This window comes from Amblyomma mixtum, chromosome 1 (assembly GCF_055824585.1).
Source record: "Amblyomma mixtum isolate Tamu chromosome 1, ASM5582458v1, whole genome shotgun sequence".
Lineage (NCBI taxonomy): Eukaryota > Metazoa > Arthropoda > Arachnida > Ixodida > Ixodidae > Amblyomma > Amblyomma mixtum.
The window spans coordinates 76,153,952-76,171,779 of record NC_143012.1 but is presented as its reverse complement, the minus strand read 5'-3'; the positions used below and the strand labels follow the sequence as shown (position 1 = coordinate 76,171,779).

The following is a 17,828-nucleotide window of genomic DNA, read 5'->3' as shown; positions in this document are numbered from 1 at the left end:
ACCGAAATCCTAACGGCCGAGCGAGCTACAGTGTACAGTTGCTCCAGAAGCAATTTACGCAGGTGGCACACTTGATCCGCCGAATCTTAAAAAGACGCTGCGGGCTCAACCAAACTGACCCATGCGAATCGTACAGGATTTTCTAATCAGCCATGCTACGTTCCATGCATCTTGTCAAAGTCTGAGTTGAAGCGAGTGTAATCGGCTTAATGTCCTCCTGCGAACGGCGATAAAGACAGCTCTCAGGCTGCCATCGTGCACATGGACGCACCGTCTTCTTCAGCTGGGCGTACACAACTCGACAGGAAAGAAGCCCGAAGGGCCGGCCTGCTCACGCGTCTTCGAGACATGAGAATAGGCCGGCCCTTTCTGCTGCAACGAAGGGGTGGGGACCGCCTACACTAGTCGGCCCTTTCTGGGCCGACTAGTGTAGGCGGTCCCCACCCCTTCGTTGCAGCAGAGGTACCACGCCATCCCGCCCAAACTCGCAGCCGTGCTCGCAGCTACGATCGATGTCGCGCCAGTCCCGGAAAACATGTCCCCCGAGCTCCACGCTGGCTGTAGGACTGCGAGAGTAAAGGCACTCATGCGCCAATGCGGCTCTGACCTTATTACCCAAGGCCTTTTGGGACTTTGTCTTGACAGCCGAGAAGGGCCGCCTCCCAGTCCTCTGTGGTGGGGTTGAGGTTGGGAGGGATAGGTGTGTTTGATTGAGACACCCTAACCATCTGGAAGGTGTCAGCCACCTCCCCACAGAACTGGTAAGCGTCATCAAATGATGTGTAGAAATATTTAAGCACCGCCGGGCACAGTACAGTGTTAGTGAGAATTTTGATGAGGAGGCGCTCGTCAGCGAGATCCAGTCCCTTACAAGTGGTCGGGTACAGCCGGTGCGCCTCCTTGTAGTAATTGGTGAACATGCGCTTTCATGCAAACTTCCAAGCGATCATCCAGAAATCACATTTGACGCCTCCCACACAGACATCAGGCTCCTTTTTCGTTGCTACTGGCACTCATAGGCAACGGGATGCCACAGTACCAGAACGACTACCACCGTAGCGTTGAAATGTGATGCCAGTGTAGTTGTTCTCAATTAAATACTTTCCTACGAAGCACGAGTTCTTCGAGTGCTGTGCGCTCTTCATCTCGAACTACTGCATCTTTCAGAAGGCAATAGCGTATAAACTGTACGACTGGAACTGTGGCTGGTATGGCAAAAAATTAGCGCGCACAAGTAGGGTTCTCCCAATTTCCCCGCAATAATCAGTTTTGAACCAGTGTCGTGTTTGATGTATGGTATGGATTCATCACCTGTTGGAATTTTCTATTACCATCCACATATTACTATATGGATTCATACTCATCCGACGCACTACTCCAGCTTAATCCACAGACGATTTTCTAATAACCAGCCTTAATCTATTCAATAGGGTGGGCCAAGTTCAAAATTTTTTAGGGCCCTTTTGAATTTTTGGGTTGCCAAACTTCCAAATTTCCGCGTCCGCTGTTATTCAAGCTAGGAGGCTCCCAGTTATTGGTCAACTATTACCACGTGGTATTGATTGCGTCGCGACAGTTGCTTATACTCATAGGCGGGGGGGGGGGGGAGCGGTCATACCGCTATCGGCACCGTGGTGTAGCGGTTGAGCGGATGGCCACTGACCAGACATCTGGCTGTTTCAATCAGAGCCACCAGTTGGGCTTGTGAGACAATGGTGGCTTTTCCCGAGCCCCCGTTAAGGCTCATGGGTAGCGACATGATGGGCAGTTTGTTCACAGTGGGGTGGGCCACTTGAGATGATGCCACAATTACAGGTGACCTGTCGGCCAATCAGGAAATTTCGTGCAGAAAAGCCGGGATTATTTCTCTTTCTTTTGACGACAACGTAAATGCCGCCAACGTGACACCGGAACCATGCTGCTAGATCGCATCATTCTTTCCGACTGCATGCGCTCAAAGAGGAAGAAGAACGCCACGTGCACGTTCAGAAGGAAGAAGTGCCACCCATGGAGATCGAGCATCTGCCGGAGAGCCTCCTCTTGGAGGTGTTCGGGCACCTTAAGTCGTTCGACGAAGTATGCGTCTGCGCGAGGTAAGTCGGACCTCAGTGCTACACTGTGCGTCACTTTGCAATCGATGCTTCGGAGCTTCGACGAAGCATGTCAGGCCAACGGTGCCGGTGCGGCACTACATCGCTGAGCACAACTTTCGCTCTCAAGTTTATTAGAGGTTCCATCAAGCTGTATTCAACGCTTCTTTGTAGTTTATAGCGACAGCGTAATTTGTGTGAACTATTAACAGCGAGGATCCGGCTTGATCTTGCATTCACCATTACACTTCAACGCATAAAATAAACGAGCAGCCTACGTAGATCTGATGCCTCCCCTCGTCTTTGCGGCATCTAAACGCTTGACCACTGAGGAAGGTGCAAAAATACTTCAACAAATAAGATCACACAGATGATAAAAATGCTGCTGCATGTCTCGCCGTAGGCTTGTTGTCTCCTCGAGCAGACGTGTGTTAGGAAATAGTGGCAGATAAACGTTACGTCAGGTTTTGAAACAAAGGTGCGGCGCAGCCGCGCATGGCCCAATTTCTACTTGTATAACGCTGTGCAGGAGACGACATGTAGTTGCGATTCCACAGTTTAGAGGCTCATTCTCTTTTGATGCCTGGGTGCGCGTTGCGGGGCCTTCCTCAGCATGTAAGTGGTATATACACGCTGGGGTTGCCATGATGTCACGAAGAAGCTGGTCTTCCTGAGGAGAATACCATGCACCAATCTCATCTGCAAAAGGTTCATAAGACGGGTAACTACCGATCAGTCAGAATTTTATTTTCAGCCCATCTGCTAAAGGTGCAGAAGATGAGTAACTAGCGATGTTTGGACGAGTGCCGCTTTAAATCAGTCACCAGTCGCGTCCGGGATCATGGGGGAGGATATGAAATGGCTATGCAAGGTGTCATCTTTAGGACGGGTGCCAGTCCAGGGCTTCTCATCCGCACCTACTATGTATTCCCCTGTAGAGTGGCAGAAATTCGAATAATCAATATATCAACGAGCATGGCGTGGTAGTAGCGACGAATGGTGCTCTCCATACGGCGACGGAGGTGCAAGGTTGGCGTAGCAGGAATCATACTCAGGCAATGTATTCCGCAAACTTTTAGAAAGTGGAAAATGCCACTAGCAGCGACGCCATCAGTAAGTGGCAACAGAACATTATGCCTCAATTCTCACCTCTTTACTTCTACACTCGCCAGTTGAAAGCGCTGGTGTAGATAACCCCTGCCGGATTCCTTCACGCAGACCTTGTCTGAATCCTCTGGAAGTCAGAGCATCCTTAGCTTCAATGGAGCATCCTTAGCTTCAACGGTGAATGAACGGCTCTTCACCATCGGAGTAGGTGAGCTTTGCCTCTGATAGAGCTCACGTATCTGTTAACACCTATATATGTGTCAAATAAAACAATACGACAACACTACCGCACGGCTCTTCATTCCAGGGTATGTCGGCGGTGGTGGCGTGTGGCACGCGACCGCTCGCTGCGGCGCGTGCTACGCGTGACGTCATTTCCGCTCAAGGCTGGAGAGGTGCTCAGCCTCCTCGAGACCCACGGGGATGCCGGCATCGTGGAACTGCACATAACCCGTTGCATAGACACGCCGACAGACGAGGATGAGGAGAGGGACTTCCCGCGGCAGTTCTTCGCCTACCTGACCGAGCACTGCCCCTCACTCAGGGTGAGCGTTTCTTGGCGCCAGCGCTTAACGAAGGGTTCCCTCGTCCAAACACGAGTTCAAAGCCTTATACTGGAGCAGTGAGACCGAACTAGTCTAAGAGGAAGCAACACGTATATTCTGTGACGAAAATAGTACTTCTTTGAAGCCAGCAATTGTTGCGATTTTCAGTTAACAAAACATCAACGTTTTACATGAAGAACAACGAATGTTAAGTCATCATATTTATCACGATGCCTTCGTTCATCGATAACCCAACATTAGAAGATATAGATGAGCTGACCTATTACCTGCCTTCACTCTCGGTGATGAAGTAGATGAAATTATAGTTTTCGCTTCCAGTGAGGAACCAAGCGTGAAAGCAGCATTTAGCCCTGAGGTCGGGAACTGTATTTAGTTTCGGTGTCACTACTTCATTGCACGTGATTCCTGGACGGGTATTGATGTTTAGAAAATGAAATTCCGGACGTGAACGCAGCGCGAAAGGCCGGGTGTTAGCCGAATTGTTTGAGGCACAGGAAAGAAACCTGCTTTCTAAGCACTGTTGGTGGTTTAAACCTGCTCGGTGACGAGGAGTTTTGGCGCTGACGTCTGTATTTAACGGATTATGCAATATATGGAAGTTTCTCATGTCTAGCCAGTCCATACAGCGCTGTTGATGTTCGCCAACACGCTGAAAAGCCAACTTCTTGAGGCGTCTCTAGAAAAATCTTATAATTTGATATGTATGCCTTGCGTGAATTCACAGGCGCTATATGGATTCATGTTGTCAGAAACATAGGAGAGCCCTTCACCCTGCAGTGGGCGTAGTCGGTCTTATGATAATGATAATCCGGAAACCAGCATTAACGGTCACTGATGTTATCTCTACAAGTTCTCCTTCTCATGTAAGCATTCTTTAGATGTTTAGTCATGATAGGCGAATGGATGTCCATTTTGGTCGTTCATTCCTTAACAGTCATAGCTTCGAGGCAGCCCTTATGCCACTCCTGGCGCAGTGGCGGAGCGGTCGAGCGATGCACAGCTGCCCATTTGTGGCGGGTGCTACCATCTGTAGGGCTTTGGTGTTTTGTTAGGGTTGCGACCTCGATTGCTGTTCCCGAGCAGCCTCTCTCAGTTAATTGAGTTGGCCCTTGACAGGGCTGGCAGGGTGCTATAATATATTTATATATGACTAGGAAGGTTGTGAGCAGCCTTCCAGAAACAGGGTAAGAGAAAGACGCAATGGATAAATACGAGGAATGGCCCCTATAAGTGCTAACGTACCAAAAGCCTGTACAAGTGTTCCCGCTTACATGCAGGTCTTGAACGTCACTCACAGCTTCCTCGCCCGTCATCTTCGAGTGAACAATGTCACAGTGAGCGACCTGCCGCCGACTCTCACTCAGCTGTCACTGCGCCAGTCTTGGTTCAGCCCGGAGGAGTTCTTCACCGTCGAAGAGGGCCGGCCATACCCACGTGACCTGCAGCTGCTGGACCTCGCAGACTGTGGATTCGCTTCCGCGATCGGGCTCGCCATGCTGGAGCCGTACCCGTCGCTGCGTGCCCTTGGCTTCGAAGGCTGCTTCCTGTTCAACGACCAAATCTTGACCGACGTACTGCCCGTGATCGCCAACCTCGTTGTCCTGGATATTGAGCGCACGTACGTGAGGGACGCGGGTGCGGCCATGGCGCTCTTGCACGGTCAGAGCCTTCGTGTTCTGTTCTTGGGACACACGGCAGTCATAGGAAAAGCATTCAAATCGTTCTACAGGGAAACGGACGGAAGCCAAAAGCTATGTCTGACGCACATATGCCTGAGGAACACGTTTGTGGGCGAGAAGAGCCTGTACAGACTGCTAAGACTGGCTCCCCGGTTGCAGTGGCTCGCTGTAAGCAGCCCACACATAACGGAGCGTGTGGCGGAGCGCGTGCGAAATGCCGTGCCCGGTTCTTGCCGCTACGTCGAGGTCTTGCCAAGCTCCGAGCAGACGAGGCCCCTCTGCCAGCACTTCACCTGGGATTTCATTCAGAACTTCAAGCTAGGTGCCACGCGAAGACAAAACTGCTAAAGCGTCCTTTTTTTTTTCTTCTGTGAATATGACCTCATTTTTCACCTTCAAGGGAACTACGTGTGTTGACTCTTTCTTCACATCATTCTGCTATTTACCATTCAATACAATTTGCGATACCCACGACTGGGTAGCCAAACGTTTGCGTTTTAGAATTCGGGACGTAATGGTGGGTCAAGGGAATACTACTTCGATTGAAAATATGGCTTGAATGATAAAAAAAAAAACGGATTTACATCTTCTGGGACCAAAGCAGTTATTATATATGAGAACGTCTTGCTGGGCTAGTTGGTAATTCACTGTAAAAGTAAAGGCGCCAAAACCACACACACACACACGACAAGAGAACTGGACAGAGCGCCACTCACAACTAGTTTATTTTGCAGAACCCAGATACATATATACACTGAGCCAGCGCCTGCGAAGAGAGCAAAACTACGTATCAATGAGATAACGAACGCTCTAAAAACTTTTTTTCCGCCTGATACAGAGCAACAGATGTTTCACTGACACACGAACTTCCTTTCTTATTGATATAGAACGCTTCAATCAGTTCTCTGCTTTGATATTGCTGCTTCTGGCAAGAATCCGCACTGATGAGAACCATGGCTGAAAAGAGCGTGAAGGGCATGATCTGATATTTAAAGCCAGAGAACTGATTGAAGCGTTTTATATAAATAAGAAAGGAAGTTCGTGTGTCAGTGAAACATCTGTTGCTCTGTATAAGGCGGAAAAAAAAGTTTTTAGAGCGTTCGTTATCTCATTGATACGTAGTTTTGCTCCTTGCGCAGGCGCTGGCTAAGAGTAGATATGTATCTGGGTTCTGCAAAATAAACTAGTTGTGAGTGGCGCTCTGTCCCGTTCTCTTGTCTTGTGTGTGTGTGTGGTTTTGGCGCCTTTTCTTATATCTGAGCTGGAACACAGCAGAAATACAATGTTCGATGTGTGGCCTTCGTTTTTTCGGCAAACCGAAATGAATGGTTTACGCGACAGCATTCTTTCATGTCGTTGGCTTGGCATTGGGTCTCTTTTTACTCTTGAACGCTTCCACCGACACAGCCTATTATCGCAACGTTGGTTGAGCCCCCTGAGGCTCCTCCTCCCTTGTTCACCTTGAGTGGGCTCGGCGGCACTACTAGCGTGCGGTGCGCTAATCCTTTGGTCTTCATTGTGCAGCTCGCTCTTGGATTGATTCTTCATGGTACTGCCAGCGGCATCGAACCTTCCGAGATAGCTTGGGCGACCTCGCCGGTGAATGGAACTTGTTTCCTTGTGTGCGATTCCCTGACGTCAGCGGAATTTCTTCGACCACATCATCCGGGAGCAGCAACGTGCGAGCACATTTCTATGCATGATCTGCTGGGAGCGGCACCACATGAATGGGCTACATATACCCTTCCCAGGAATTGTATCGGCAGTGGGCTCGGCGGCACTACTAGCATGCGGTGCGCTAATCCGTTCGTCTTCATTGTGCAGGTGAGCAGGCGTTTTGGCAAATGCTTCCGCTCTAGCGACCGTTTATTGGTAGTGCTGCCGTGCCCGCAGCTGTGTCTTCAAGTGTTTGATGTTGCTGTATTCCTGTTCAAACTCCTCCTGTTGTCAGGGGATGTTGAAACAAATCCCGGCCCTGAAATGGCACAAATCGCTAAACAACTGAAGGATATTGCGGAGGACATTAAAGAAATAAAGGAAAAACGGCTGACAGACATAGAAAACAAGTTAGATGCCATAACTCTTCTAGAAACTAAAGTGCAGTCTTGTGAAACTGAGATTTCTCGCATGAATCACATAATAGAAACACTGAAAAAAAAATAGATGATCTTGAGAACAGAAGCTGGAGATCCAACTTAATTGTTTATGGACTACCAGAAGATGAAGCAGAATCAACCGAAACTCTGGAGCAGGCTGTCAGCAAAAGTATCATTCAAGATACCCTAAAGCTCAATCCAGTTGCCTTTGAACGTATTCACCGGTTAGGCAGGCCGCAGGCTAATAAGAATAGACCGGTAATTTTTAAACTACTGGATGCCCGTAACAAGTCGGCAGTACAGAAGCAAGGTTTTAAACTTAAAGACACGAAATATGCCATTGGGGAAGATTTCTCTCCGAGAATTCGAGAAATCAGAAAAAAAAACTGTTTGAACAGCGCCAAAGAAAACCGACAAAAAGGGGACAAAGTTTCGCTTGCCTTCGACAAATTATTTTTAAACAGCTGCGCCTTTGTTTGGGATGACAAAACGAACGACAAAGTTCCGCTGAAAAAAAACGAAGAGCAGGAGTATGGTGAAGAAGAAGAAGAAGACAGTCGAAAAAAGGAGCCCACCAACGACACGGGGGAAGAGCGCGATTAAAGAACAGACCATCATAAATGTAAACGCAAGGAGCATAGTAAACAAAGTAGAATCTTTAGAAAACCTATTTATTAATTGATCGGGAACCTGATATTGTCGCCGTCACGGAGACTTGGCTTTCACAAGAAATTTCGAGTCATGAAATCGCACCACCCAACTACTCAGTCATTCGGAAAGACCGAGACTCCCGTGGCGGTGGTGTGGCTCTATTGATAAAGAAAACCCTGCCGTTTGTTACGCTCCCAGATGTGTCAGGTGCTGAAAGCGTATTCTGCAGACTTCTCTGCAACAATACTACTGTCTGTGTAGGCTGTCTGTATAGGAGCCCCTCTTCAGGAGATGAGTGCATTTCTGTCATTCATGACTTCCTTCAACAATATGCTTGCAGCACTAGAATCATTCTCATGGGTGACTTTAACCTTCCGGACGTGGACTGGATAACTATGCAACACACATCATCATCTTCAGAAGCTCTTTTTGACTTAATGCTCTCCGTTAATCTCCTCCAAATTATCCTAGAACCAACGCGCAAGCAAAGATCAGCAAACAATAGCCTCGATCTTATACGAATCAGTGATCACTTTGCAGTAAACCAAGCGCAGACAGAAATCATTGAAGGCATCTCTGATCACAACATACCATTATGTTTGTTACCCCTAGACTGCTCAATAAAAAAACGATCTGATGTAAAGACAACACTCAACCTCGCTAAGGCTGATGATGAGAGCATATAACCTACCTCGCACATGAATTTGAAGCATTCAGTGAAATGGTCTCCGACCCCTCAATCAATATTAACAGGGTTTGGCTTCATTTTAAGACTATGGTTTCACACTGCATAACTAATCATGTTCCTCTAAAAACCAAGCGTCCAAAAAGAAACAGTCCATGGGTAACAAGGGATGTCATCCACGCTAAACGTCATGTGAAAAGGTTGCGTATTTCTATCAAAAATCATGGTTCATGTCCTCCCAAAACTACAAAACTAGCGTGCGCAATCGCGATGTTCAGAGAGATAGGCAAACAGGCCAAGAAACACTATTTTAATGTAACGCTGCCTAACTTTCTGACAAACAACCCGCATAGATTTTGGAACCATTTCCGCCCAACTAAAAACCCGTTATCCGACTTGTCTCCTGAGGATAGAGCTAACAATGCTAATGCGTACAACACGTTTTTTCACTCAAGTTTCGCAAAATATGACGGTAATCTCCTGGACGTTTACGGCAATCAAACATCACGCGTTGACCCTTTAATCATATCAGATGCGGGCATTTTTAATCTATTACTCACGCTTGACCCTAAAAAATCACCCGGACCAGACAATATCCCAAATGATTTCTTGAAACGATACGCAGAATGGTGCAGCAGATACTTGGGTCTGATATTTCCTAAATCTCTCTCGTCATCAACTTTACCCGACGACTGGAAGAAGGCAAAGATTATACCAATACACAAAAATTCAGGGGGCACTTTGGTTGGTTGGTTTATGGGGTTTAACGTCCCAAAGCGACTAAGCCTATGAGAGACGCCGTAGTGGAGGGCTCCGGAAATTTCGACCACCTGGGGTTCTTTAACGTGCACTGACATCGCACAGTACACGGGCCTCTAGAATTTCTCCTCCAAAGAAATTCCAGCCGCCGCGGCCGGGATCGAACCCGCGTCTTTTGGGTCAGCAGCCGAGCACAATAGCCACTGAGCCACCGCGGCGGCTTCAGGGGGCACTTTGACTGTCTAAAGTGCGTAGAGGCGAAAGCGTTTTCCGAAACACTTTCGCTGCTTCTGTGGCACTGGTGGCGTCACATATAATTGAGTACTAATTACTAAGTGATGACAGATCGTTACTTAATGGTTAATTACCGATGAATGCCTGGATAATAATTACCTGCTAATTAATGACGCTCAAGCTTCGCCTTTAGGAGTGGAACGCGACAGCGTGTTGTAGCGCTGCCAAGGAGTCCACGGAACGCCACCACCCGTTCGGCGCGACGCCTTGCGTTTTGAACGCAACGCTTTTTGGGGAAAGGAAATGGCGCAGTAATTCTCTGTCACCTCGGTGGACACCTGAACCGCACCGTAGAGGAAGGGAGGAAGTGGGAGTGAAAGAAGACAAAGATGGCCCGCAATGAAGGAAATGAAAATTGTATTTGAGGAAAGGAAATTACGCAGTAACTGTCTCACATATCTCGATGAACAGCCGTCAAAATTCAGGGGGGCACTTTTTTTTACCTAAAGTGTGGTCACTGATGTGTGGTTAAGATGTTAAGCTTCGCCTCTAAGAGTGGAACGCGACAGCAGCTTGCAACGCTGCCAGGGAGTCCATAGAACGCCATTTGCCATTCGGTTCTAGGCCTCGCTCGTCGGTAAATTGGTTTTTGAGGAAAGGAAATGTTTACGGTACCTGTTTAATTGGCTCACCTTACATGCTTAATGTCATGTGTTTTTGTTAATGTGAATGTATCGTGTAACCTTGGCATGTGTACATATGTAAATAAATTTTTTCTAAACAGGAAATGTATCTGTCTCTCATATCTCGGTGGACACCTAAACCTCGCCGGAAGGGAAGGGAGGAGGATGGGAGTGAGCGAAGACACCGTATTCACTAGACGCGCCTTTGTTCATTCCAAACCATCGAGCTGGCATGGCGGAGTGGATAGCATGCTCGTCTCGCACGCCGAAGAACGGGGTTGGATTCCCGAGCTCGACAAATTTCCTCCTCGGTTTTATTTATTTATACGGCCTGACAAGAAAAGTTAATTAAGGTAATTGGGTATTTAAGCAATTAACTAAACTCAGTCCCACTTACTTGGAGCATCACTATACGATCCCTTCAATTGGTTGCATGGTTACTAAGCAAAGTACAATTGGCCCTGTTTGAAATTCGCGCACTTTGACGTCACGGCCGTTTCGACCAATTGAAAAGCGTGACCTTTTCTGTCGACAACTGCTGCTTACAACGATGAGGCATTAAAGGCTCTCGCCTTAAAACAGGAGACACCACATTACCATCGAATTATAGACCAATATCTCTCACCAGCACGGCTTGCAAGATGCTCGAGCATATCATCCTTAAACACCTAACAATCTTCCTTGATACTCACAATCTGTTAACATCGAACCAACATGGATTCCGTCATGGGCTTATCAACCGTCACTCAGCTAGCGGAGGTTGTGCATGACCTTGCACTCGCCATCAATAACTGTAGCCAGACTGACATCATATTATTGGACTTTTCTAAAGCATTCGATCACGTCTGCCACAACAAATTAATAGCAAATTTACGGGGTACCATCGGGGACGGGGAAATTTTAGATTGGATTTCAGATTACTTATCAAACCGGACACAATTTGTACTGTTTCAGAACATGGAATCTGCGACAGTACTCGTCATATCAGGTGTACCTCAAGGATCCGTGTTGGGTCCACTGTTATTTTTAATTTTCATCAACGACATAACCAACAATATCGATTCTAACATCAAACTCTTCGCTGATGACTGCATTATCTATAAAACAATTAACAGCTACAAAGACCACATTTCACTCAGCGATTCATTGAACAAAATAACCGAATGGTGCAAAACATGGCAAATGGCATTAAACACGACTAAATCTGTTTGCATGACGGTAACAAGAAAAAGGCAACCTTATGATTTTCCGTACTTTGTTAATGGCAGAATACTGACGAAAGTTCGCCAGCATAAGTATTTAGGCATCACACTAACTTCTGACCTCAGATGGGACGCGTACATTGCTAGCATAACCTCGAAAGCATTACGCAAACTATTTTTTCTTAGAAGATGTCTACGCCTTGCACCCACATCGACAAAGCTTCTCGCATATACTACTTTCGTTCGACCAGTTTTAGAATACGCTAACACAGTTTGGTTCCCCCATTCAGTGACTAATGAAACAAAACTAGAAAAAGTACAGCGTAAAGCATTGCGGTTTATACACAACAAATATAAGCGCACATATTCACCAAGTAACCTCGCGGCTATTTCGGGTTTAGCGACGCTATCATCAAGAGCGCAACAAGCACGACTAAAATTTTTATTTCACCTGATAAACAACTACTACAAGATAGACGTATCAAAATACTTATCTTTCTCGCAATCACGCCCGTCGAGGCATAAACACGCACGCGCGAAAGCAGAATACTCATGCCATAACGACACGTTCATGTGTTCGTACTTTCCACAGAGAATGGAATCCCCTTGAACCCTCAATCATAACTGCAACCACATTATCTCAGTTCACGTCACGGATAGAATCCTTATCAATTAACGAATAAAGCAGTTTCACTGACATACTCAACCGCCTCTCATCACTTCATTAGATTGTTAATTGATCGTGAAGAAAGTCTCTTTTATTTATTCCGCTGCTGTGTTCCCATGTGCTCTAATTGAATTCCTTATGGCAAAGCTCCACCCTACTCCTAGACATGTATTTTTCTTTTTCCTTGCTAATGTTTACATTTTCTTTTATTTTGATTGTTCCTTTTTGTTCACCTGTGTTTGATTCGTAATCGCTTTTTTTAAATTCCTGAGTGCACTGCTCAAATTTTTATCATGTTTGTCATTTTTGTTCGCCCACCTGCTATGGTCCCTGATGGGACTGGCAGTATTGTAAATAAATAAATAAATAAATAACCGGAGACAGTCAATTGAGATGCGCTTGAGAGCCCCCCTATGAGAGCCACCCTCTGAATTCTTCCCGTTGTAGACACATTCGGGCCTCCGCCTCCTTTCGCCTTAAAGTGGAGAAGGGGATGCCTCGCTCCACATTGGCTCCTGCCGAACGTGGCAGGGAGGCAGTCATTTTTGCTGAGTCATTGTTATTCATTCTGTTCTTCGGTTATTCCTTCGGCAGCCGCCTTCCGGCCTTTCCCTCCTATGCCCCACCGAAGGAGAGCGGGATTTCGCACTTCCCGCTTTGCCAAGCGCGGGAGGTGGAGCACACAAGCATACGATAATTTGTTTCAAATGGTTTAACGTCCGAAAGCCGCTTACTTTAAGAAGATCTCCGCAGTGGAGTGCTCCGAATAATTTCGACCGCCTGTGGTTCTCCTCGAATGCCATAACCACTAAGCCATTGCGGTGGCCTTCTGTTCATGGTGGTATAACGCACAACGAGAGATAGAAAAAATAAACACTGAGAATGCAGACACTCCCGTAGATCAGCGATCGTTATAAAAGGCCCAAAACACCCTGAAAAAGAAAACAGTAGTTTCTAATTCTACCCATATCGGATTTCAGATGTACGACATGCCATGCTCAGCGCCGCTGAAACGCAGTCGCTCTCTGGAGAACGTGTTCATTGTCCAATTCACATATTCCTTGATGGTCCGAAATATAACCCGGTAAACGTTTTTCACTATAATAAGGGAGTAATTACTCATTGGCATCCACCCAAGCGCAGCCATACGGCGTTTTTCACTATGTTCTTAACGGCAGGTTGTGTCCACACCACGTCTCTGCCATTTGGCTTGTGCTCTCTGTCTCGTCGCCGTAAGTTGTAGAGTAGGACGCCGGTACGCTGCTGGTCCTGGATCCGTAGCCGTTCTAGCTGTGTGGCTTTCTTCTGCATGTTGAACGGAGGCATTGGCGTCAAACTTATCTTATTACGTGACCTTTCGGAGCATGGCGTCGACCGTGATGGCTGCCTCCGTGCCATGGACGAGCAAAAAAGGCGTCATGCGGGTGGTCTTTTCTACTGCGGCTTTGTAGCTGAGGGGAATGCAAAAGAGGACGACCTTCCAGGTCGTGCATTATCAGTCGGCATGTCATGACTGTCCTGGGGTGGGTTACATATTGCCACGTTTCATTCTAGTGTCCGTTCGTGCGCTCAAGGCCGCAGGAAAGGGGTGTTATTATATTTGTTCGTGACGCGAGAAGCGACCGGACTAATCTCGATAGATCACAGCCATAAAGAGCTGCATCTACGTGTTTACAGATTACTCTAGATGATATCGACCTGTTATCTCGAAGTTTCCTTGCCGGCTTTAAATTGAGCGATGCCGCGAGCATCGGGGATCCATAGTTCGATGACCGACGAACACGTTTGTTGCTTACGCCGCCACCGAGTGATTCAGTTGTTTTGCGGGCGCAAGTCAGCCCAAATGAAGAGCTTCGTTTCAAAGGCTGGTTGGTGTCTTCCTGACCGCTGGACCGCCGTCAATACAACGTGACATCTGGTGGAGGTGCTGGGTAGCCTTCCATTTACCGGACACCCCCAGCAAGTCGTGACGCAAGCCCTCTGAGTCATTCACAGGAGGACCTGACTCCAGTCCACCGCGCAAGCCGACGTCTGCCAGGAGACGCACCTGAGTTCGGGACTCTGCCGGACCCTAGCCGGAAGCGAAAGCACGTAGCAACGTCCACCATGAGCTTGCGCCAGACGACGACTCCAATCATTCGTTACCAGCCGCGGGTGCCACCAACCTTCGACGCTTCGCCTGGCGCCTACCCCGAGAATGGCTGGAGCAGTTCGACCGTGTCGCTATCTTCAACAACTGGGACGATGCCACGAAACTTAGGTACATCTTCTTCGCCTTGGAGGGACCAGCAAGAATCTGGTTTGAGAATGAGGAAGCTAGCCTCACGAACAGGGAAACCTTCAAGGAGCAGCTTCTGAAGATCTTCACGAACGTCGTGCGAAAGGAGAGAGCCCAGCAGCTGCTACAGTCTCGACTATTGCACCCAAACCAGACCGTTGTAGTGTACACTGGGGAAATGACGCGTCTCTTCCGGCGTGCCGACGCAAACATGAAGAACGAAGAAAAAGTAAAGCTGCTCATGACAGGAGTTATAGAGCAACTCTTTGCCAGCCTCGTCCGCAACCCACCGAAACTGACGCGGAATTCGCAGAAGAGGCATCCACTATGGAAAAAACTCTTGATGCCAAAGCCCGCCAGTACGACCGCCAGCAGCGTGTTTTCTCAGCAAATTGCCTGGACACCGCTAACAATGATAACCTGCGGGAGGTTATCCGTCAAGTTGTGCGAGAAGAGCTCCGACGATTGCTGCCAATGGGAACGCATCCGCAGCTTTTATCGCTCACAGACGTCATCCGGGATGAGGTTCAACAGTCCTTGGGTGTGACGCCGTCAACCACGCAGCCTCTGCAGCCCGCAGCAATGACTTCCGCAGCAGCTGTGCGCCGTCCTACACCCAGACGATGGGTCCCAAGCCCCTATCGCCCTAAGCCAGCTGCGTTGGACCTCCGCCCTCTAGCCCCAACCCGCCCGTCCTATGAGCGTCGCACACAGCCGAGGAAATGCGACGAGCGGAGAACTCCCGATCAGCGCCGCCCACTATGCTTCCACTGTGGCGAAGCCGGCCACGCCCTTTGGCACTGCCGATACAGAAGACTGGGCATCCGAGGGTTCTCTTACGACGCTCCACGACCCCGACCCGGCCAGCGACCAGCCGAAATCGAGAAGTTTTTGCGTCGCGATGGATGCTCGTCGACGAGCCGCCTATCACGTTCCCCGTCGCCATCTTCACCGCGCTTTGTATCTCCTAGTCGAGGCTACGCGATGCGTGAACGCTCCCCCTGCCCCCGAAGGTTAAACTGAATAAAGCAGCCTGTGGAGGTGAGGTTGCTTCTGAGCGCAAGAACTAAGATCGTCCATCGACGAAAACACAAGACTATGCCTCAACTACGACGAGAACTACGAGGAGAACTACGACGAGAACTAAGACGACGACCCCTACGACGAGGGCCCCTACGACGACGACCCATATGACGACGACCCCTATGACGACGACCCCTACGACGACGACCACTACGACAACACCGACGACGACGACACGGCCAGACTTGAAGCTTTTACAGCTGCCCTTAAACCTTATTACGAACTCTAAAGGGCAATTTCCTCGCTGGGGTCCCAGAACCCTCCTCGCAGCGCCGCCCCTCCTCCTCCGCTACCCTCCTCCTGTTTTTTCTCTCTTCTCTTTTTTTCTTTCACGGCTGTTGGGCTCTTCGGTCTATTCCTCCGGCGAGTCTGCCTCTGCGCCCCGCCGCCGCACGTGCACGTGTCGCGGGTTACCGACTTCCCCACTCCGGTGGGATATGCCGGGTTCGTGAGCAACGTGAGGCTGAGGGTCCACTGGAGATGAGCTCCGCCAATTTACGACCTCTTGCCTTTTCGAAGTGGCAGCCCCAGTGAAGGCTGGGAGCATTGAAGTCTCCAACGATCACTAGAGGCTCTTTTGCTGCCATTTTGATCGCGTGAAGGAAGATGTAATTGAAAGTTACGCGCAGCTTACGAGGACGGCAGTATCTGTTAAGGATATATATCAACGGGTCGCGGCGTCTGAGAGGCAGTGCCCGGGCCATTGTGTTTTCTTGCTCGGTACTCAAGTCTAAGTCAACCTGAACCACGGTTTAAGCCTTATTCACCAGGATACACGTAGAGGGGCCCCCCTGAAAGGTGCTGTAGCCCAAGAATTCACCGTCTATTCCGGGCTCCTGCAGGGCAATCAGCGCCGGCATGTCACCCGGGGACTGCAGGTAGAGCTCGAGGTGCGACCGCTTTTTCCAAGCTCTGAAACCCCTGCATCTCCATTGGATGATCTGGAATTTTTCATCGGTTTTATCATACCTGTTGGATCTGCTTACCCTCTTGTATTTATTTACGGACGACAGGACTAGCTCTGGCCGAGAGCCGGCGAAACCTCAGTGAGGGGCGGTATCGACCCACCTACAGCCGAGCCTGAAAGGTGTTCCTCCGCTGCCTGGTGGGAGGCTGTCTTACGTTTGAGGTGAGGCGATTCGCAGCTAGGGGAGTTCTTAATTTGGGTGCTGACCCAGGGCTGGACGGCTTTAAGGACGGAGTCAGTGACCTGGGCCATAAGGTCGAGAAGTTGTTGGGTTAAAGCCGCCTTGAGCATGTCCTGTAAGGACTCGCGGACTGCTCACTTGATTTGATTCGGGGGGCCGCCACTTGCTCCTCCTAGTTCCTCGGTTTGGCGCTGCAGTGCGTCGAGGCTGCCGACGCGACCAGCAGTGGAAACTGATCCAACTATCGTGTCCCCGCTCTGCCTCGAGGCGCTAGTAAGGCAAGATGTTACGGATGATTCGTAATCCTCGTTATCTGGCTCAGCTTCCGACACTGGTTCGGATGAGCCGACCTGTTTGGCCTCTAATTCTTGAATTTTTCGCGCAAGAATTTGGTTCTGGCGCCTGAGCTCATCTACCTGCTTCTGTAGGGCGGTTTCGGTAGGACACAGACGAGTAGGGGGCTTGGAGACTGCCCTACTCCATCTGCTCACCTGTGATTGGACGGGTGCCAAGGGCGCGAAGTCTCTGACGTTGAAGACCGGGGGAACCGCTTGGGTCCCGGACTTGACAGGTTTCGACAGCGGCTGGCGCTTTCTTGGCCTTGAGCGGAGGAGCCTGCTTGGGCCCCGTCTTTGTCTTCGGCTTGGATCCAGATGGAGAGCTCGGATTGATGTCTTTCAGGAATCGCCCGGCACAGCCGGGAGCTCTGGTTGAGTGGCTGCCTCCGCAGATGAGGCACCTCGGAACACACTAATGTTCCGCTGGGCCGTCAGGAGTGGCACCAGGAAGCTTTACCCGGCAGCGTTTGCAGCGCCCCGGCTGCGGTCGCGGACACGCATCGGCCCGATGGCCCACTGTTCCACAGCGGTGGCATGCAGGCACTGTCGTCTTGTACAGGCG

At 49.2% G+C, this 17,828-nt stretch overlaps 1 protein-coding gene and 1 pseudogene across 1 annotated transcript; both read left to right on the top strand.

Annotated features, from left to right (window-relative positions):
- Positions 1-2,007: 2,007 nt before the first annotated feature.
- LOC149366808 (uncharacterized) lies at positions 2,008-6,012 on the top strand. The gene is made up of 3 exons (XM_089569337.1): positions 2,008-2,093; positions 3,505-3,742; positions 5,041-6,012. Exons 1-3 carry the CDS (start codon positions 2,008-2,010, stop codon positions 5,788-5,790), a joined length of 1,074 nt encoding a protein of 357 aa, XP_089425463.1. The 3' UTR covers positions 5,791-6,012.
- Positions 6,013-6,395: 383 nt separating this feature from the next.
- Positions 6,396-17,599, top strand: LOC149366807 (uncharacterized; annotated as a pseudogene).
- The last annotated feature ends 229 nt before the right edge of the window (positions 17,600-17,828 follow it).

Bases quoted from the DNA above. Each gene is read 5' to 3' on its own strand.
- LOC149366808 (XM_089569337.1), top strand. From the start codon at position 2,008: ATGGAGATCGAGCATCTGCCGGAGAGCCTCCTCTTGGAGGTGTTCGGG. The intron at 2,094-3,504 runs GTAAGTCGGACC...TCTTCATTCCAG, and splicing joins GAAGTATGCGTCTGCGCGAG to GGTATGTCGGCGGTGGTGGC. The intron at 3,743-5,040 runs GTGAGCGTTTCT...GCTTACATGCAG, and splicing joins AGCACTGCCCCTCACTCAGG to GTCTTGAACGTCACTCACAG.